This window comes from Ricinus communis, chromosome 8 (assembly GCF_019578655.1).
Source record: "Ricinus communis isolate WT05 ecotype wild-type chromosome 8, ASM1957865v1, whole genome shotgun sequence".
Classification (NCBI taxonomy): Eukaryota; Viridiplantae; Streptophyta; class Magnoliopsida; order Malpighiales; family Euphorbiaceae; genus Ricinus; species Ricinus communis.
This window is the reverse complement of record NC_063263.1, coordinates 23,360,823-23,384,127: the sequence shown is the minus strand read 5'-3', so window position 1 is coordinate 23,384,127 and position 23,305 is coordinate 23,360,823. Positions and strand designations below refer to the sequence as shown.

Here is a 23,305-nt window from a genome sequence, read left to right as displayed (position 1 = left end):
CTGATGCTACTGTAGTTGCTGCCGATGATATTAATGCTACTAGAAGAGAGGTGCCTAAATAATTTTAGAAATTTAATGAGTTTATACTTAATAATGCTAAGAGGGAGATTGCTCTTGCTACTAATGAAGCAGTAAGTGGCATGAGTGCAAGATTAGACAAGATGCAAGGCATGCTGGAGGTTAAAGGTTTGGACCCGACCTATGACTTTGATGAGCTAGTTCAACTAGGGAAGACAAGATGCCTTCAAAGTCCAGAATGCTTGATAAAAAAGTTCAATGGGATTGGGAATCCAAATGTCCACTTGGAGCAGTATGCTCTATTATGGGAACTACTCAATTGAGTTAGATTCAAATTGTGAAATTATTTATACTATCCATGGAAGGACATGTTGTAAATTGGTGTCATGGTTTAGAATGATCTACTAAGGCTGAGTGGAGAGATTTATAGAATTCCTTTATAAAGCAATATGAATATAATACACATATCAGAGTTTTGATCAGAGATCTAGAATCCACTAAGCAAAAACCTAATGAGTCATTCGTTAACTTTCTAACTAGATGGAGGAATAAGGCAGGACTGATGAAGAATAAGTCTTCTAAAAAGGACTAAGTTCATATGGTGATCCGAAATGTACTTCCATATTGGGTTGAGAGGCTTTAAATGATAAACCTTAAGACGTTTATGGACTTGTATGATGATGGATTGTAAGTTGAAGAGATAGAGAACGATAAAAGAAATAATGTCAGAATTGGTGATAAGGGGAATTAACAAGCTGGATGGAGCAAAATTATTGATGTGAATTTTCCAACAACCAAGAAGATTTTCCAACTTCAAACAGCCTCTCTCAAGATCTTTGAAAGGCTGATGCAAAATGGCTTGTTATAACGTATTAGTCCAAGGAACCTAGCTAATCCTAACTCACCCTAATATAAATGAATACCTTCTACAAATACCACTAAGTCTCGAGCCACCATACCAACAACTGCATCCATCTCAAACATGAAACCCAAGACTTTATTGAAGCTAGGAAATTAACTGACCTGGACCAACCAAGCACCAAAAGAAACCCTTTGCCAAACTAGAACAATGCCTCATGCCTAAACCAGGTCTCCGTAATCAACTCTGGTTTAAGTGAAGAGTTGAACCTAAACTAGAATGAATTCCTTCCAAGATGTGCCAGAACTAGAATTTGAACCTGAACCACAGTAAGCACATGCACCTGAACTATAGCAAAAACTAGAACACAAATTGCAAGTATACTCATAAAGAACCTTTATTGAGCTATGGACACCATTGTCTGTGGTATTTGAAGATTTAGTAAGAAGTAGGAAACTGATGCCTTCGGCACGAGGGCATAGTCCTTCTTATAACAATGTGTAGTACTATGAACTCCATCATATGTTTGGGCATGCAACCGATCAATGCAATTTTCTGAGGCATGAGATTCAAGGATTGATATACCGAGAAGAATGACAAGTAGGGCAGCTCTCTCAAAAAACTGTCATGATGATCAATAGAGGGATGATCGAGGACCAAGTGATGGGTTCTTTTACAGCTAATGAATGTGAGGACTTACTAGGGCAACCATTTGAGAAATTCAACTACAAGGTCTTCTATTCTGAGCCACTTATGTCTGCCATTTGAATTGAGGAAATTATATCTAGCGGTTAAGGCTCAGGTAAGGATGAGCAGCTAATTAAGGATTCTTACATCATGGAAATAAGGAGTTAAGGCGAAAAGAAGTCAGCCATGGCGATTGACATCTAATATAGTTTTGGGGATGAATGTGAAATTAAGACGACCATGCTAAGGATATATAGGGGGATAGTGACTCCAACAAAGAGACTAGTCAAGGTGCCAAGAATAATGGTAAAACCCTGCAAGATCTAAAGTAGGTAGAGAAGAGTTTAAAGGAATGGGATCCGAAGGATAATAAACTACTTGAAGAGCTAAAAAAGACTAAGAAATCTGCAGACATTTGGGAACTGCTAATGCAGTCATTAGATCACAGAAAGGCTCTAATTCATGTCTTATCGAGCATTACAATATGTATAATAGCTACACTTGAAAAGATGATCAAGAAGGTAGCCGATGATCACTTTCTCAGATGAAGACTTACTATTGGAGGGAAGAGATCACAATAAGCTCTATAAATCTCAACTGAAGTGAAAGGGAAGAGGATTCACCATAAGATGGTGGATGATCGATCAACCATCAATGTTTGTCCTTCTTGTATCCTCCCTAAACTAGAGATAAGTGTGAAGGATCTAAAGGCATTAGACATGGTTATAAGAGCTTATGATGAGACTGAAAGAGATGTGGAAGGGACATTCTCAACTTTAGTGATGACATATCCTACTGAGTCTTAGGTTGAATTCACAGTCCTGGACATTCTAGTAACTTTCACAATATTATTAGGAAGGCCATGGTTCTATGCTCTAGGAGGAGTGCCCTCTACTGTGCATTAGTAGGTCAAATTTCCTCATAAAAGAGAGATAGTCACAATCGATGTTGAGGGTGGTAGAGTTGTTGCAATTGTCTAAGAAGCTACCAAGGAACTTAGTGCCCCAACAAGGTTCTAAGTGGTTGTGCTCTATAAGGATTACATGGTTCCTAAAGTGGCTGAAGTGTTTATCTGGATGGATTTCATGCCTAAATAGGGCTGGAAAAGAATCAATAGAGAGCTGCAGAGCTACCAGATTTCAAGGGGCATAAGAGTAAACATAGCTTAAGGTATAAGGATGATATGGATGAGGGCAAACCAAAGGACAAGGCATTTAAGGAGGTTTTTGTCAAAGAATACATGCCTTACTCTAGTGAGCCTGAGCTAGTTATTGTAGCTGGGGCCCAAGTGCCTGGTTTTGAAACATTCAAGAGCTTGATCATTGACAGGATGGTTGAACTTAATATCAAGGACATCAGGAGACCATCAAGGTTGAAGAGCTGAAGCTAGAACAGGTCATCAGCCTGCCCAAAGACTGGAATCCATAGAGCTGAACTATATTAGTTTAGGAAAATGTTCTTGATGTTTTTTTATGAGGAAACTGATGTAATAATGTCCGGATTGATAAGTGCTAAAAGCATTTATTATTGAGCTTTATTTTATATTAATTTTGCCTTTAATTAAGTTTGATTTGTTTGCTCAAGCTTTGTTTTTAGTTCTTTTAGGCATTTTAAGGACAATACATGTTTAGGGGTTGAATGGAATCGAAAAGCATGAGAATCGGGCAAAGAAAAGGCATGTTAATGCAAGTTTAGTCTTAACACGGGAAGCCATACCCCCATGTCACAATTTGTAATGGATTTGACAAAAGGGCATAAATTTTATTATCTGTTACAAGGAGCACATTGTTGTGTGGCTTGCCCGTGTAGGTTGTGAAAAGTGGTCGAATGTAAGATGCCTTCACACGGAAGCTTAAATTGTCATGTGCCTTCCCGTGTGCCTTATCCATAAGGAGCCAAAGTTAGAACACTCCACACGAGGAGCTTACATCCCTATATGACCTTCCCATGTGAGCCGTAAGCAAAATTAAAGTTACGAAAGTCAATGGATGCCATACCGCCGTGTGGGTGTCCGTGTGGTCCCCTTGTGGAATGTTTTATTTTCACTATTTAAGGGTTTTTTAGTTTAGTTTTAGGTATTCCAACTTTTACATTATTTTTAGAGAGAAAGCTCTAGCAATCCAAATTTTCTCAATTTTTGGGGTTTTGTTCAAGGTTATTCAAGGAAGAACATCAATTTTCTTCTTTATAATCAAGAATTAAAGATTTAATATTGAGGAATTCCTTGCTTTCCATCTATGAATAGTTTGCAATCTTCTTTCCTTATTTATTCTTTCTTTATTGCAATGTGTAGGAACTAATCTCTATGCTATTTAGGTGTTTATGGACCCTAACTTGTTTTACATAAATTGATTCAAGTTTTATGTAATTAAATCTTTTTCTTAACTTGTCTTATTCCTTTGGTTGCTTTATTATTTAATTAAATTGATAAATCTACATATTGATTAGGTATTATTTTCATAAATTGATTAGAGATAATAATTTATGGGTTGATCACTCTTAGGGATTGAAAATTGATTTAAATACTAGAGATAGATCTACAAGATTTTTGGTTTAATAGTTCCTTAATCTTAATGTATGACTTAAGTGATTGAGTTTGAAAAGAGAGTCTTGTCCATCCTCTTAGGAACTAGGGATTTAATCACTTAAGAAAGATTTTTACCTAATTTTATGGAATGCCAATTCATCTCTTGAATTTGATTTAATTGCCATTACTTTCTTAGATTGTTTAACTTGTTAGAAAGATTCTACACCTGAATAGATTCTTCCTTGATAAATCTTATTAATCATTTTGTTGTTACTTTAAATATTACTTTATTATTTATTTACAACAAATCAACATTTTTTTCTGCTAAACATTAGTAAAAGGCTGAAAATAGTATTCATAATTAAGTTTCCAATGGAACGATACTCGTACTTATTCACTTTATTACTTCATATGATTCGTGTACTTTGCCATGTGTGGACATCACACTTCATGTTTTTTGACACTGTTGCCAAGGATTTTTTATTGTGATATTATTAATATTTAGCATTTTTATTTTTATTTGATTATCTCTTTTGTTCTTGTGGTTTGTGTTTGATACATGTATTTTGATCTGTGCATAACCCAAACTAGTTCTACGAATCTACTCGCTTACAACCCTGAGTTAGAAAGGACTTTGAGGAAGCAGGGAAAGGAAGATAGAAAATGAATTTTAACCAAAATATTGGCATATTTAAAAGATCAAAATGCCTCACAGGGATCACTCTAGTCACTCAAAGTGTATATAAGGTGAAAAACAAATCCCTCAAAGCAAATGCACACCCATCATCATCAACATCACTCTCCCATTAAACTGATTTTCCTGTTCTTTTTCTTTTCTTAGAAACATGATTAGGGTTTCTTTTCTGCCAAACTTTTGGTAGAATTTCCGAGTCGAAATTTTTAGACAGTCAATTCTAGGAGTCTAGGCCTAGGGTTATTTATTAAATGTTTCATTTCTATTGATTAAATTGTTTCTGTGAATAGATAATCCTTCATTTATGTCCGCTCCACCCGAGGCTTAGGAGCAGAGCAAGAGGGGTCATCAGAACTGTGAGTTAAAGTCATATATCCGCCATACATGTGTCATGCCATAATTTTATATAGCAATTTCGATTAACTAATTTATAGATTTAAATTATTTATTTATTTACTATTCATCTAAATAACTGTTTTATAGAATTAATTATATATTTGCTATTCATATGTCATTTTCCCATTCAATGATATTACGATTGCATATTGACTTGGGATGAGATGGAAGTAGAACATGCCACCTGATGGGTTGCATCAGGACTGCATGCGCACTAGTATAAATCTGAAACATGTAGTAAAAGAATATTTTAAGACTTGCCCTGGTCGAGTTCAACTCTCTAGGCTGTGAAGATTTTGATTGCTGGATTAAATGTCCCTGGTCGAGTGTTGCTCCCTAGGCGCCGGCTTTATTGGAAATTAAGTGACCATACTAGAATTAAGGACCCTAGTCGAGTTCCGCTCTCTAGGCGCCAGTTCTGTTGGAGTGAGAGAGACGAAAGGCTATTAGCATTGGGGTTAGGGTTCTGCTAAGGTACTCGTCCTGTAACATGTAAATCATATTTTACTAAATCATGGCATGACTCGCATTTTTGATATGATATAATATTTTATTTTGAATAAATAAATATTTTAATGAGATGGTTGTATGTACATTTAAAATATATGATTTTAACTCACTCTCGAGACTCACAGTCTCAAATTTAACTTTTTTTTTCAGTTTTTGTTATTTTTCCGCAGTCCTTTTCCTCTAGCAGCCCGACCTCCTTCCTCTTTGGATTTAATGTAACTGATTTTATTGATATGTTTGATTTTTAAAATTCTAGATTCTCCGCAGTAGTAATTTCAAAACTTATTATTTTGTTTTGGTGTGTTAAATCAGATATTGCCTAATTGTGCTGGCATACTGAATTAAATTTGTAGTATCTTGATGGTTGAAAGTTAGTTATGAAATAGTGTTATAATGGATAGAATTTGGATTATACTTTGATTGAGTTAGTGACTAGTCATGCTTGCTACGGGTTTCGGTGTCCTTACACCTACTCATTCCCTAGCGCTAGTCACGGGCCCACAGATCGGGTCATGACAAATTCCATACACATGCATAAAAAGAGCATCAAAATTGATTACCATGTCATAAGAAACAAATAAAACAAGTCAATTGATACTCGAATCATTCATAGAAATACTAACAATAAGGAAACTAGCAGACCTTAAACATACAGATAGGTAAGGAACAGATTGGCAAAAGAAACAGACCTATAACTTAGTCTATAATATAAATAAAGGACAGCTTTCATATACATAGATCTTGATTATTGCAAAAGCCAATAAAAAACTTAAACATGCCAATCTAATTAATTCTCATGAAAATTAATAGATCTAAACCTTAATCATGCAGATCTATGAAAATAGTACTCAAATAATTAAAAAAATGGCAAATCTAATTCTAATCATGTGAGGCATATGTCAAATAAGATCTAGCATGTAAACCCTAATAATGGGAAATCTAACAAATTCAATTATGTTAATGAACAAACTTAAACAAAGGTAATCATAAAAGAAGAGAATAAAGCATGATGAGATAATTGATGGAGAAATCCTCAAGTTGTCACTATTTTCATCAGTCTCTCAAATCTCAGGAAGAGGAGGTGAGGTCAGTTTAAAGACAGGGTAAGGATCAAGAGTGTTTAAATTTTAAAAATCTCAATACGTTTCAATATTTTCTACCTAGCACTTCCTAAAATTGCCAATAATTGCCTCTCCCCATGGTCTTAGGGTTTCCTTTCCTATTTATAGAGAAGATGGAAAAAAACTCAAGGAGCTAGGATAGGGACCTAATTAATTATCAATAATTTCATGAATAATTAAAGATAATTATTTGGTTTTATCAAATTTTCTTTTCAAGTGATAAATACAAAACTTTGAGATAATATTAATAAAAATCCATTTCATTATAAAAAATTATTAAAAAATCAGATAATATTGATAAAAATCTCTTTAGAAAATCAATTTTGATAATTATGGGTGTTTAAAATTTAAAAATTATCATAAAAACCTGATTTACAGCCAATCGGCTCTATGTAGAGCTGATCAGCTATATGCTGAGCTAATTGGCTCTAGAGGCTAGTAGGAGCTAATGAATTTCTATTTTAGTCCTCATTTTTTACCATTCAACCGATTTGGACCCAATATTGACTATTTCAATTAACTTGACTCAATTTTGATTGTTCTTACTTTAGAAAACAACATTTTGGCTAGATCGAACGTAACCCTAATTGAGATTTGACCTTCCAAACTTCCATGAGATTCGGGAGGAACAATGATTTTCATCATTAAGTTTTTCAAAATTCTCTTGATATCTAGATTCAAAATCTGGTGCTTACACCGCCCTACCTCCACCAAGTCCTATGACACTACGAGCACCGTCATCATCATTATCGTTATTTCCATCTCTATCACCTTTGGATTTGCCTTCACCATCTTTATCTGCTCCCCTGCTATCTCTACCTCCTTTAATGGATAAATAGTCAGTAGGGAAATTTACTAGTGCTTTTGTAGCTCATTCTAGTGACTCTTCTTCCTAAAGTCGCTTACGTGTCCATGTGAGACATATTAAGTAAGTTATAATTTTTTACTGTCAAATATGTTCTATTGAAAATGTTGATTATTAATATTGTATAACTGTTGTGGATGTCATAATTGAAGTGTTTAACAAGAAATGGACCCATTTTACAAGGAAATTTATTCATTTTACAGGAGAAACTCCACTGAGATTTTGGTAGAATGTATGGTTAAAAGTATACAAGTCTAGTTTATGATATTATTTGAATGTTGCTATTGTATAGAGCCATCTAGATCCTGTTCGAGGAAGATTAGGAAGATTTTCAAGGAGAAGATTGATCTAGAGGGAAGCATTCAATGGAAGATTTTTAGTAAGGAGGTCAAAGATTTATATCGGGTATTTAATTCATTTTTTATAAATATTGTGTAAATTGTTTTTTTTCTTTACAATTTCTTAATTGGGTTACTATTTTTTTTACAGAAAGTTTGCATGTGATAAGAGGCAATAGATAGGCTAGTTCGGGCCGCATAGAAGACTAAAGCTTCGACACGGTACTGGGGCATGATATGTGAGATCAAGAAGGGTGGGAAAAAACCTTATTTTGTAAAGCTAGAATTATGCGAGAATTGGCAGCAGCATTGGAACAAGCCAGAAGTGAAACAGAGACTTATATGCGAAGAATAGGATGTCACGGTCTAGTGATGGATCTAGACCATCCACTCACACTAGAGGCACTGCTACCCATTATGAGCATGGGAGACGACATGTAAGAATTTTATTAAAGTTAATTTAAGTAATGTTTGATCTCAACCCCTCAATCCGAATCGGGGAAGGAATCACCAGCATGGATAGGTGGGTCGTCGATCGAATGTTGATTATAGATATTGAGGTGATTGGGAAGGGGTGAGAGATCGGAGTGGAGTAGCTTATTTTTACTGACATCAATTTACTATTTAAATAATCTATATTATTTTTTAGGCTGACCACCTACTGCTATAGAGTTATTTGTTCACATATATACCAAGCATAGAGATTGTCAAATTTTCATTGATCAAAGGTCCAGATCTGTTCATATAAGTTAATTCTATTTTTTTAAATAACATACATCTTATCATTTATCTCTATTATATATTAACATTGCATTTCTTCTTTAAATGTTGGGTAGATGCTCTTTAAGCTAGGCGAGTGCAAATAACCCAAGCAAATGAGAACATGGGCGAGAATGAGCTTATCTCAGAGTTATCGGCGAACAACAAAGGAGTCGTGTTTACAATCTTGGATCTCAAGTGTCGGAGTTGTTTCTGTCATTTGATACCTCTTCTTCAGGAACTCACCACACTAGTTGTGAACAACATGTTGCTGAAATTTTCAACAGCTGTAAGCTCAGATTGCTGAGCGGGGTGAGTTGATGGCGCAGCAGAGTTGACAAATGACTAAGCATCAACTGGAGACCGAGAGTTACAGGAACTGACAAGGGATTTGATAGCACATGTCAATACCATGCAGCCCCTTTCTCACCCACAATCAGAGCAGCATGGTTCCCAACCTCGATTAAATGATGGTGATGATGACCAGTCACTTATGACATAGTATTATGATTACGTTTATTTTCAAATGGTATTGTACTTATTACTATCAACATTATATATATATATATATTTAATTTTTTAATATTATATATTGTTATTTTAATTAGTATTTTTTTGTTTCAAAAATAAATTAAATAATGCTGTAAATTTAAAATTTTGAAAAATAAATATTGAAATTTATCGATGGATTACCAACAATTGCAATTCTTAGAACTTTTCAAATTTATTGACGGTTCACCAACAATGTCTCAAAACAATTACAAATGATTTAGTGACACCACTTCAATAAGACAATAGCCTGTCGACGAAAAAAATCGTAGGTAAATTCACTGACAATTTTTTTCATGGGTAACTTTTTTCCTTCTAAATTCTTTTTGGCGAGGCAATATTTCACTTATGGAGAAAATAGTAGGTAAATTTACCGATTATTTACTGACAATTATTTTGGTTGGTAATTTTTTTCCCTCCAATTTTTTCTTTTGGTGGGACAACAATTTACCGACCATTTGTTTTGTAGGTAAATTGTTTCCCTCTATTTTTTTCGCCGAACAATAATTACCAATAACTCAAAACTAATCACAAACAGAATTTTAATTGGTAAATCCTCAATAAAAATTACCAACGATTTACAAACCTTCAGTAATCTTTACCAACAACCTATTTACCTTCTATTTCTAAATCGTCGGTAAACCATCAGTAATTGTAATTATCGACAGTTTACAATATGTATCAATAAAAAATTTTATCCTTAAACTATCAAATTTTTATAGTACAACCGGTGGGGGCAATAAATTAGTAATTTTTTAATATATAAATATAAGCATTTTATATTATTGCTATTCAAAATTTTAATCTATTCTCCCCTCTAGCAATTTACATCTTAGGTTTAGCGAAATTCTTATCTAGAATTGGTGTATATACCACAACAAATAAGTGAGTGATACATATATAAGAGTCTTTTACACTTTGGTATTGGATGGTTGACATATATTTTATTATTTAAAATCAATAAATACTATCAATCATCTATTAATTTAGGCATTGTGTGTTATTTTTCTTTCTAATATTTTATGTCTTAGCTTCATTTTCTACGTCCGCCACTGTATATACAAACAATAAGTCATTATCCAGTACAGTATATTTCTACAATCATGAACCACATGATGGCCAAGCTGAATGCTCCAACTTGCTTACATACACTCTTACATCACAAGATACAAACATGTATATCATAATTATCTTCAACACAGGTTTCTGAACCTCTCATGCTGTGGCACTGGCTTCCCCAATGAATCAGCTTCACTTTGTGCTATTTCCTTTCATGGCCCAAGGCCATATGATTCCCATGATAGACATTGCAAAACTGTTGGCAAAACGCGGTGTGATTATCACCATTGTGACTACACCTGTTAATGCAGCTCGATTCAAAAAAACCCTTGCGCGCGCCCAAGAATCTGACCTTTCAATCCGAATAATTCAGCTTCAGTTTCCATGTGAAGAATCAGGATTGCCAAAAGGGTGCGAGAATATCGACTTGTTGCCTTCGTCTGATATCCCCAAGTTCATGAATTTCTTCACTGCAGCAAATATGCTACAAGAGCAGGTAGAGATTCTATTTCAGGAGCTAATGCCGCGACCAAGCTGCATAATTTCAGACTTGTGTTTGCCATACACGTCACATGTTGCTTGTTTCTTCTGTGCCTTCGTATTATCAGTATCCATCATGATGTTATTAAAAGCCTTAATACCTCTGATACAGAGTCCTTTGTCTTGCCTGGATTCCCTGATCAAATTAATTTACGAAAGCTCAGTTACCTCTGAACCTGAAGCCACAACTGAGAATTTTTTGATCAAATAGGAGCAGCTGACTTGGCCTCCTTTGGCGTGGTAATAAATAGTTTCGAAGAACTGGAGCCAGAATATGTCGAAGAATACAAGAAGGTTAGAGGAGGTAAAGTGTCGTGTGTGGGTCCGGTTTCTCTTTGTAATAAAGACATCTTGGACAAAGCTCAGAGAGGTAATGATGCTTCCATTGCTGAACATGAATGTCTCAAGTGGCTTGACTCGCAAGAACCTGGATCTGTAGTGTATGTGTGCCTAGGATCACTCTGTAATGTTCCACCTTCGCAATTGGTAGAGCTCGGATTGGGCTTGGAAGAATCAGAGAAGCCATTTCTTTGGGTTATAAGGAGAAATGAGAAATCAAAAGAAATTGAGAAGTGGATTCTAGAGACTGGTTTTGAGGAAAGAATAAAGGGAAGAGGAGTAGGATTCTTGATTCATGGTTTTGCTCCACAAGTAGTAATTTTATCACATTCAGCAGTTGGAGGGTTTTTAACACATTGTGGGTGGAATTCGACACTAGAAGGCTTAGCAGCTGGAATACCATTGATCACCTGGCCTCTATTTGGAGACCAGTTCTGTAATGAAAAATGGTAGTGCAGGTACTAAAAGCTGGTGTGAGTGTTGGTGTGGAGAGGCCTATGGAATGGGGTGAAGAAGAGAAGATTGGGATCTTAGTGAAGAAAGAAGATGTGAAGAAAGCTGTTGATATGTTAATGGATGAAGGAGAAGAGGGTCAAGCAAGAAGAGAGAGAGCAAAAGAGATTGGAAATATGGCAAAAAGAGCTGTAGAAGAAGGAGGATCTTCTTACCGGCTATACTACAATGCTAATTGAAGATATCATGCAACAAGCACAAAGGGAAATCCACACAGCAAATAATTGATATTAAAGTAGAGGAAGTGTAAAGGTGCCTTTTTGTGTATCAAAAATCAAAATACTTGTGTTTGCTTTGTTTGTCATGCAATTAATATAATCAAGCTATTAGTACAATCATGCAAGAAGCATTTACATGCAAATTTTTCGTGGCACTTGAAACCGTAACACGAAAAGGAATTTCAAAAATTTTTTTCTCTCTCTGCAATCCCTCTGTTTCTGATTTTGTTTCAGAGAAAGAAATGTGCTAGACAAAGCTGCAAGAGCTTTGCCAGAAGAAGCAATGGGGATTACCTAAGTATTCTGCCATGAAAGATGGCCCTGACCATACTCCTTCCTTCAAGTCAAATGTTATTGTCAATGGCCTCTCCTTTGATTCTCATTTTCCTTCTAGTTCCTCTAAGCTATCTCAAAATGAAGCAGCCAAACTGCTATCCTCCACTTCACTTCTTCACCTCCAAGTAATTCTTTATTTCTTTATGGTTATTCCTGTCTGAACTTATTGCATGTTAGGCTTTGTACATGAATGCTTCTCATTTAAAATTCCACATATAAGGGCACATAACTTGAAAATTGTAGTTTCAAATCCAAACGACAAGTTGTCGTGGAGGATTTAAAAATTGTCTCAAATCGTTCTATCGTAGAAGTTGTTATAGATTCTGATTTTCATTCATTTTATGTTAAGAGGTAAGATCTCCTTGTTATTTTACCAGTTCTTATTGCTGTTCAGATTCCTCAATTTCAAGTGAATTAGATATTCAAGGAACTTATGATGGGCCTGACACTCAATCCCATGGATTTCCTGTCAAAGAATGTAAATAAACTTTGATGATTTTACGTTGTGAAGAGCATATGAAAATATTATTATGTTCTTCCTGCCAGATTCTTTTCTTATTGCTATCTATAATTTTTGCTAAATTTAATCTGTCCTGTAGCAAATGTGTCTGACATTTGACCCATGTTTTCAGATGTGCAATGTCAGTACAAAAGCCAGCTGGAGGACTTTGCTCACTGGAAAGATTTTGAATTGCCATTTTACTCGAGCACAACTGAGGGACCATCTGATGCTCTTTGCTTCAAGGCTACAGTCCCAGGAATATCATAGAACCAGAGTGTTTCTTTTTTGGATTAGAACGACTTACCTTCCTTCAGAAATGTGTAAGCAACCTTTGCAGCTTTTACCTCTGCGGCTTTCTTGGTTTTTCCAGCTTCACCATAAAACCTCTCTCCTTCTAATTCCACAAAGGAGAAAGACAATCAGATGTTCATCTCTTTCTTCTTTTATTCTTTTTCTCCTTTTTACTCTCTTCCTCCATTTTCATTTCTTATATCCACCAGATATGCAGCTTATCTCCAAAATGTTGAGACACCACTTGTGCAAAGTGGCTTTACTGACAAGTTTTTGTTCCTTTTGAAGTTGCAATGAGTAAAAGAAGCACACAGTATTTTTCTGCTACGATGTTAACCAACGAATCTCTCAAGTCTGATATGCAACAAAATGTCAAACACGGTGATGAATCCTTGTTGTCTTCTATCATTATACATGAAGAATATTCTGCAGAAAGTAATGGTAACTTCTTATGCAAGTAGCTTATCTGTTTTTTACAATTTCTAATGAAATTCATTAAACGCTTGCAAGGTCAAATTGGCTGATGTTTATATTTTTGGAACCATGATTTATTTGTACTTCAAGAAGTAGTAAATCTGGAAGAAACAATAGCAGCCAGTCTCAAGATTGGCCCTGAAGATTCCATGCTGTCACATTCATCAGTATCCTATATGCAGAGAATATGTGAAACTGCTCCTACCCTATTCAAAGAAGGCTCAATGTCTTCTGATATCGCGACAATGGAAAGCGATTCCCATCTCTTAAGTTCAAATACAAACATGGGAAAGCCTGAAGCTCCAGAGAGTTACTTGCTTTGTGAAAGGGTCAGGATGTATCCAAGTTATCCCAACATTGATTTCCCGAAGGGCATTACAGTGCTGCCAATTACAGATAACATATGGGTAGCTGTGAATTTGGAGTTTCCAAATGAGCAAGGTCACTAATTTTGTGCAGCTGCTTGTATGACTTTCTCCCTAAACAATCAATTCAACCATCTAGTTCTGGTTTATTCTGATTCAGCACTTCTTCCATAGTTGCTGAAAATAACTAAAGTGACTTTCAAATGATGGTTCTACAATTTAATTACAAAATTAGGGCTCAGAAGTACCAAAATGTGTTATTGCTATCTCATGAATTCATGATTATGCAGACCTTGTTTCCACTGCTAAATTATAATTTGTACTTTCAGAATAGGCTACACCTAATATTCTACAAAAGAGTATCAGAAGATGAGAATTTCAGTATTGGAACTCATCTAACAGCTAATACAAGCATGATCTATAACTCTACCGTTATCCTTTCTAGTTTATAAACATTTTCAGTATCCATATCTTAAATATTAGATTATTATTATTATTATTATTATTATTTTCTTGTAAAATCATCAGTTTCTCTGACTTAAATATTATCTTTTTTTTTTGGTGAAGAACAGATATAATAAAGACCTTGCTTGTAAAACCAAGGTAGTAAAGAGATTTATAGTTGGAAAAGAATTTAAAATAAAAAAGGAAGAATCAGTGAGGTTTATTCTTTTCATGATGCTGATTAAAAGGCAATTCATGCTGCCATTGCCATTTACGGCAAAGGATTGAGATACAGCAACCTAATATACAGAATTGAAAAGAAAATAGAGTCCAAAGGGATAGAAAAACCCACACTTATAAAGGGTATTGGTTCCAACAGGAGTCATAAAAAAAAAGGCAAGGTAACAGGAAAGGAATTTGATAAGATTATTGCAACCAGTAAAATGTGCATTAAATCCATGATCATAGCAGCACCAAACCCGGGTCAATATACACATTGATGGACCCCAAAGAAAAGAAAAATAGATAATAAGATTGTAGAGAAAATGAACACTTAGGAAACAATTCCTTCAAAAGAAAGCCCAATTAACTATTGTTAGCATATCCAAAATTGAATCCTACTGACTTCAAAACCTATTCATAAAATTACATTCTCTTGCTCTCACAATTTTGCCACCCAAAAACATACAACAGGGAAATTTCCTTTAAAAAACCCCCATTTACTATTAGCATATCCGGAATTGAATTATACGGACTCCAAAACCTATTCAGAAATAAAATTTGCTTGCTCTCACAATTTTGCCACCAAAAAATCACGCAAACCCGCATATGTCCGAAGCTCCTATGCAAACTGCATCAGAATCCAGACTTCAGTTAGTTTAAGAGCACAGATAAGCTAGGAGTATATCAAAGTATAGACAATTTGGAAGGTTGCTCACAACCAACAAAGACCAGCACACTAATGTATTATCAGTTAACATCAAATTGACGAGGAGCATGACTAGTTAACATACCAAGGATAAGCATTCAATCCTCCTCCATAGGTACATCTGGAATGTCAAACCTGTCTTCCTCAATTACTTTATTTATCACAGACACAGGAGATGGTAATGGGAAGTCAAGGAATTGTGAACATATCCAATAAAAAGTAGAGAGAAAAAGAGCCTAATTAAAATAATGGACTCAAAATCACTGCCTGCAGGACAACTGATGAACTGACTAGAGCACAACAGTAATGTTCCTGATTGAAAATTAATGAATTCTGAAATGCTGTATCACAGGACATACATGGCCAGCTTAATCCAATCCATGAAAGAACACCAAATAACAACTATTCAATTCAAATGTCTGCAAACTATTAATGCCAAGAAAACTGAAGGATTAATTTGTATGACATTTTGAAATCGAAGATGCAAAAATCATTAATATACCAAACATGGGCTTGCCTTGTACTGCATAAGAAAAACAGGCAGGCAACAAAGAATGCCCCATATTATCTCTGGAGAAAAAAGAATAATAGTCACAATTCTCTCTTTCGTCATTATTAGTGAATAAAGGAAAATCAAAATAAAGTCTACTCAACTTCTTAGACAACTCGGACAATAAGAAATGTAATATCCACAGCAGCCATATATATTTATATGCAAACTGAATTAGAACTTCTGCAAAGGATATTTATTGACATAGGGTCGTCCTTCTCACCACGATTGCGACTATTATCTAGCTCTCGTACAATTTCAGGCGTTACCTATAACCAGAAGAGGCCAAAATATTAAATGGTGCAGCAGATAACATCCAGTAACTTGCTTTCATTCTGCATCCCAGAAAGAAATGAAGAAAAAACAAACAGAATAGAATCAATTGGGGTTGGTGATCTTACTAATTTATGCTTTTGTTTTCCAACTAGTGTTCTAAGATTATCTTTATCTTCTTTCTGCAGCTCATTCTTGTACCTGCAATGATATGATCAACAACTATTCAGCCAGGGGGAAGTTCAGGGAAAAAAAGAGGTTCATATAAATACTACTGTATTTTCTAATTTTCCACTATCATGCAGGGCTTGACATGATAATATTTTCTCCCTTTTTTTTTTTTTTCCTTTCTGTAAATCTGGTCAATATTTCCCTGAAGCACCTTTTACAAATTACATTGTTATTTTAAAAGATTCATGTTATCAAAGATGTTTTAAAAAATTTAAAGGTGTGTTTACTTACAGAAAACTAGGTCAGATTTCTAGAAAAAATTTCAAATTAAAACAGAAAATAGAATTTTGTGTATGGTTGTGCTATTTTTCTAAAATGAAAATAGAAAACAGTTTTTCATCTTTTCTAAATTATAACTAAACTTTGGAAAACAAGCTTTGACATGTTTTTTTAATTTTTCTTTATATAAGAAGTCACTTGTTTTCAAATGAAAATACAAGAGTTTTCACTTCATTTATTCCAAATTCATTCTTTGAACTTAAAATATTACCCAAATACAAAATAAAATTTTTTCTATCTAATAGCAAGTAAACATGTTTTACAAATTTTACAAATTTTCTTTGGAAGTGCAAGGTTTTCATTTTTCTTAAAAATTAGAAATTGAAAATAGAAAAAAAATATTTTACAAGTAAACATGCCCTAACTTTTTTGATTTCTTAAAAAATTTAAGAAAATTAACTTGGTTCTCTAAAATTTATATAAGCAGAAGAAAGTCTGTATTGTTTGGTTCCAAACATCAAGCACTGAAGGGGGGATACCAACCTACTTTAAGTTTTCTTTTTCACAAAAAAATAACTCAACTAAAAATATTATCAGTTCATCATTTGGCTGAAAAATTTGAGTATTTTATTGAAATTTATTCTGGCCTTTGTAATGTATTGAAAAAAAAAATTATATAACGAAAAAACCTTCATAAATGCCTGAATCTACAAAAACTATATGATGATGTGATTGCAGTCTATGGCTTTATCTACTTGAACAGAGCTACACAGAAAAGGGTGATTTAGGCTAAAGTAGTTGGCACTGAACAGCTCAGTAGTCAGCACGGTGGTTAAAATCGAGAGTCAACTCATACAATGTTATGAGTTAGAACATATAAACAATTCAAAATATACACAAACCTGGAACAGGTTTAAATGAGGGGTAAAATTCTCTATGATTTTACAAGGTAAAATCCCAATTTTAACTCTAGCCTCGTTGAAGAAGATACAAAAATCAACAAGGGAAACCAGATGAGCCATACTAGATTAGTTTCCTTTCCCTCCAGTTAGAATATACTTTTGTTGTGTGACCAAGTGCACATATACGTATACTCATGACCATGTGAAAGTTTCAATAATTAAACCCATACATGATTGATAAGAGGCAAAAAGCAAGAAAAGAAACCCACTATATTGAAAGCTTCAATGTTTGTACCCACATTTGATTGCTATAACCGAAAGCAAGAAAAGAACCTCAGAAAATTCACCAACCTTTGCACAAAGGCAAGAAGCGACTGGTGCCATATTACAGGCATTATTCTTGTATCATCAAGAAATTTCATATAATGAGAAACAACTGCATCAACTACACGATATGGCAAGGCATATTTCTTTTCCACAAGAAGCTTGATAAAATAACTGCAGTAGTTTACCAAAGCAACAATGTCAAAAAGAAACAAACATTAAGAAGAAAAAAGACCAACTGAAATAAAAGCATGGAGGTGTTAAAGCCATAAATAATCGTTTCAGAGCAGTATCAAATTTCCTAAACTTTTTTGTTCTTTATTGAAAAAAAAAATATTGTCAATCTTAGAACTTATTCTTTCAGCTCTCTTAAGTGTACTGGTTAAGACCTAAAATCCCATGGAGAACATGATGTCTGATACCATGCGTGGAACAGGACTGAATAGTTAGAGACAACTTTATCAGCACATGGTATCAATTTCAGCTTATTACCTAGTACATATAATATTTCCTGTTCTATTAGCAATCACTGACAATCACAAAACATGCAAGTTATAATCTTATTCAAAATCAACTTCTTAGAAATCTTCTGATTTTAGTCATTTTTAGTTGAATAAATCATATACCATAACCAACAAAAATCTTATGTTAGTCTATGGTGCACTTGTTTCAAAGAAAAAAGCCCTGTTTCAGCACCAGAATTTTATATAGTTTCTTACTCATTGCAGCTTTCAAGAAATTGATTCCAAGCAAGTATAAACACTATCGAATACCATGGCACTAGCTTTAGTTTCTTGCCATAGGAGCAGATAAGTCAGCAACACAAATACTAATTTCTAATATCTTTTTAGGTAGGCTTCATTGCTAAAACACTATTTAGAAGAAAAACTAAGTAAAGCGAGTTTACAATTGAACAATACTAATAAACTATGTTTCCAATGGCTAACATTTATAATGCTAGAATTGGCACAGTAACTCCACAAAGTCAGCATCTCCCATACTAATAGACACCCGCACACACAAATGGACGCAACAGAGATGGCATACAAGCAAAACGGTGTGGAAACATAGTACAGATAAACCATTAGATCGGGCTACAACTTACAACTTTTTTCCTTTTAAGTGATATATATTAAGTGTTACCTTGTTGTGCCACAGTACTCCATCTCTGCAAGCTTCAATAATGCAACACTGCAATTAGAGTCGAGCATTTAAGTTAGAAATCTTCCTTGTGCATTAAAGTTTAATGCATGAAATGCCATTGAAGCAGACACTAGATAACCACAGTAAAATGCTAAAAAACCTGATAATCGAAAAGTGCAAACAAAATGAACCAATGTTTTGAAGCAGACACTAGATAACCACAGTAAAATGCTAAAAAACTTGATAATCAAAAAGTGCAAACAAAAGGAACCAATGTAATTAAAAAAAAAATTGAAAAGTTTCATGGAAAAATCATTTGGAAGCTTGAAATAGTCACATGTACAGAAGGTTGAGACTTGAGAGTGTTGAAGTTGTCAGATTATAAAAAAGTGAGGGACAGACCTAAGACAATGTGGGTGAAGTATTGAGAGAATATTTAATGCCTTTAGGTCTCGTACAGGTTGTAGTAGCCCTAAATCATGTACGACGGAGAAAAAAGATATAGTAGACTGCAAGTCCTAGCTCCTTACAGAAGAGTGCCTGTTGCTTTTCTCCTTTTCCCTTTTCCCTTTTTTCCCTTTATAAGTAATATCATCAAGAACCCACAACCCTGGATTCTCAAATCAGCTCTTAAAAGTGCACTAATTCCATATTTTTTGCTGTTAAGCTAGGACATGTGATGGAGAGTGAACACCTGATTTATGGCATACTTCTGCTACAGTAATAAAGGATCAAGTTTCATGCTAAGAGAGGGGATTACAGAATAACCAAAAGCCCAGGAACCATTGTTATTTCACACCAACCAAACGCATAGAACTCATTTTTTTCTTTATATGGTATGCTTTGGCTACTGAATTCTTATGGGTTCAAGTATCAATAATTAAAAACTGTTGATTCAACCAAACCTGACTAGTTGTAAGACTGTTATTAACAACCGCCAGTAAACAAACAAGAAAAGGAGATCCAAATATTTCACAAACAATACAGCAAAGTTAGGAAGTTTGTCTTCTTGAGTCAGTAGTAGAATTATCCAGCTGTGGATCTAGTTAGAATGGCTTCTTCAAGTTGTTACAAGAAGCTATTACAATCACATATGCAAATCATTAAGGCCAGGAGTTGATATTTATTCCTAAAGATACACCATCCAAAATTTAAACGTACCTTGAATGAAGCATGGGAATAGAAACCTTTTGAACAATACTTCCAACAATAACAGCCTCCCTAAGGTTGCATGTTCCTGACTGCATGTCAAAAAGGGAACATGATTCACTTCAAATACATATATGTAAATCATTAAATATAAGAAAATATGTAGGACCATAAATAAGGTACAGTCTTGCTTCACTTGCCAAAATAAATTATGTAACATATTGCGAAATTGAAAGAGAAAAATGAGAAGAATTGCCAATATATTACTTAAAAGGACTTCCCAGCAAAGAAACATAAGCATAGAGATAGTTGCATTTCATGTAAAGGTAATTAAAAAAATTAAGCAAGTCACAGAATAAAGCATTAGGTTAGCAGAATATCCAGGAAATAAACTACAGATAAAAAAGCATACAGATGAATTCCATGATAGTCCATACCTTACACAATGGAAACAATATGCCCTTGTTGAAGGCTGCTGGTTTGTAAAGAGACTTTTTCAAAGCCTGATATAAAGCAAAATGCAGCCTCTTATGCTGCTTAATATCATCTCTGATTCGAGGAAGCAAAACAAGCCTATAGAAACGCTCAGCCTTCTTTGCCCCAAAATTAGAAGCAAAGATTCTTGTTGCTTGATACATTGCATTTGGTGACCAATTCTCAGGTTTGGTCAAGTACAAGACATCCTCCCAAAGTTGCATGGCAGGAATATGTTTAAATGCCTTGGGCATTTTTCCAGCTGTGTACTTACTCAGAAACTCTCCAAGCCTGCATATAAAGTTTACAACAACTAAGAATGGACTGCCACATCAAAAAATTCTTCATAAGTCACATCAGGATTTCAGCAAGGTGACGTGATATCCTTTACATTTTTAAGACTCAAAAGAGCAATACTAATCAAGCTGCATAGAAATAAAAAGGAATGCAGCTAACTTACCCTCTATATAAATCTATGAGAGACTCATCCAACTTAGGCAAAGGATGTGTTTCTGCAATCAAATAAATCAACTTGCCATCAGCAACTGATGGTAGAAGTCAAAATAAGAACTTAAACTGGACTAAATCTTCAGCTGAAAACATAGATACTCGTAAAATGAATTTGGGAGAAATATTCACCAGAAGAAACATTTGCATCCTGCTTTTTTATTTTTTCAATGATGAGGTCTGCAAGTGTTTGTTGTTGACCAGCATCCTTTGATAAGAAGGCCTCTAGTAATTTCTCTTCATCCTCGTTAATCTCCTCCTTCAACACCCAAGACCAATAAACCAAACAGAAAAAACAATAGCAATAACAACAATAAGGGGTTTCACAAATATCCACTGTAGCAAAATAATAAATGTTACATGTGCACTGTCAATGGCATAATATTAGCTAAATAAAAGAGAGAAAAAGAGAAGATAAAAAAAGATAAAAAACTCACATCATAATCACCAAATTGGGTTTGAGTCTCATCGAATCCACCAAAATCATCAACGTCCTCCTCCTCCACCTCTTCTCGTTGATGCCTAGCAGCTTCTTCCTCAGCTGCAACAAAAGCATCATTAATAGGATTTGTCTCCTCCTCCTCTTGAATCTCCTTTTGCTGAATCATAGCCTCTTTCAGGATTTTGGAGCTCATTCCAGAAGATATCATCTACAAATTATTCATCGAACTATTATAAGAACCCTATTACACAACAGAATCAAACTTAGTAGTTGAAGAGTTCACCTTTTCTTGCTTCTGGTGCTGTTTGGGTGCTTTGGATCGTTTCTTTGAGTTGGAGCCAGAGGAATCATCGACCTCTCGCATGAAAGGCTGGGGATTTTGGTGCCTACTTCTCTTCTTCTTTTCCATTTTTCGCAGGCCTAAAATACTTTATGCCCACTCAATTGATTACGAGGAACACAAATACACTCTACTTAGACAATTAAGAAATATATCAATTGCCAATGGCGATTTGTGCAGAAACCAGTTATCCACAGTATAACACGAAAACCAACCAGGGAAATAATAGAATAAAATTAGGGTTTTAGTTGATGTAGACTGTAGAGAAACCTAGGGATGGCAACAAGCTGGGTACCTATTCATTTAATAATATCCGAACTTGAACTCGTTTAAATAATAAATATAGGAACTCATTATAAATCCCTTTAAAAAGATGTTCTTGTTATTCGAATCTTTCTCAAATCCTAATAGAAATATCTCGTACTAACCAAATCCGATTAAAACACATTTAAATTAAATAATTATTAAATAAAATTTATAGTTATTTAAATAGATAGCGGATAATCTATTCATTAAAATCCATTTATATGACATCCGAATAATTAAATAGGTACCAGTTTACAATAATTCAAATTGATAAAAATAATAAAATATAAACTAATCAAATCTAAATATTTAACATTAAATGTTTGATATATTAATACAATTCAAGCATAAATTCAATAAAATTCAAAGTAATGTTATAAATAATAAGAACTAAATAAAATACAATTTTAATAAGAAAAAGGTTGTATAGCTTATTAACAATAAACTCAAATCAAAAGAAATAAACCATCATTTCACTGCATGAATTCAACTGAACAATTTAGTAACTAAAGTCTGAAAATCAGTTTAAAGGACATGAGTTATTACAAATTAAACCAAATGTAACCAACTAGCACCTGCAACATTGAACAACATGAGCACCCCGTTTCTCAGTCATTACATTTTGTAAACCATAAAATGCAGCAGTGGACATTCCAAGACGCACTCCAGTACATACCTATTTGCATTACCAAACAAACTGCTATCTCTACCTATTTGCATTACCAAACAAACTGTTATCTCTTTATGTTTTATTTGCATTTCTTTAATATAAAGAATGCACCAATGTCTCTTACAAGAAATCTATTTACAACTATTATTATAAGAAACAACTTGCTTCTGCATTTGAACAAGATTCTAGAAAAAAGAAAAAGAAAAAAAGGCTGATAATATACAAACACACAATCAACATCTACAGTAAAAAACCAACAGAGCAAACAAAGCAAAAAGGTGATCGAAGAATCAATCTTAAAACAGGAAGAAAAGTGACCATCAAATAGAAAAATCAATCTTAAACAAGCTTTTTGTGGAAAAATGGTGATCAATGATGATTTTGTTAAGTGTATACTATTCTGAGATTATAAGGATGATTAGCTTTCTGTTATATACAATTTT

General features: G+C 34.2%; 2 protein-coding genes and 1 pseudogene across 2 annotated transcripts; 2 read left to right on the top strand and 1 right to left on the bottom strand.

Moving 5' to 3' along the window:
• Window positions 1–10,460: 10,460 nt before the first annotated feature.
• On the top strand, window positions 10,461–12,109 carry LOC8286583 (annotated as a pseudogene).
• A 144-nt stretch (window positions 12,110–12,253) lies between these two features.
• Window positions 12,254–14,297, top strand: LOC8286582. Its single transcript, XM_048377837.1, has 4 exons — window positions 12,254–12,453; window positions 12,961–13,150; window positions 13,410–13,562; window positions 13,686–14,297. The coding sequence occupies exons 1-4, from the start codon at window positions 12,301–12,303 to the stop codon at window positions 14,042–14,044; spliced, it is 855 nt and encodes a 284-aa protein (XP_048233794.1). The 5' UTR covers window positions 12,254–12,300; the 3' UTR covers window positions 14,045–14,297.
• Window positions 14,298–14,806: 509 nt separating this feature from the next.
• On the bottom strand, window positions 14,807–22,214 carry LOC8286581 (bystin). Its single transcript, XM_002515803.4, has 12 exons — window positions 21,830–22,214; window positions 21,542–21,754; window positions 21,237–21,363; window positions 21,058–21,109; window positions 20,561–20,888; window positions 20,136–20,215; window positions 18,975–19,022; window positions 17,859–18,005; window positions 16,284–16,356; window positions 16,079–16,151; window positions 15,418–15,510; window positions 14,807–15,254 (listed from the first exon to the last, which is right to left on the bottom strand). The coding sequence occupies exons 1-11, from the start codon at window positions 21,953–21,955 to the stop codon at window positions 15,431–15,433; spliced, it is 1,347 nt and encodes a 448-aa protein (XP_002515849.1). The 5' UTR covers window positions 21,956–22,214; the 3' UTR covers window positions 14,807–15,254; window positions 15,418–15,430.
• Window positions 22,215–23,305: the final 1,091 nt, after the last annotated feature.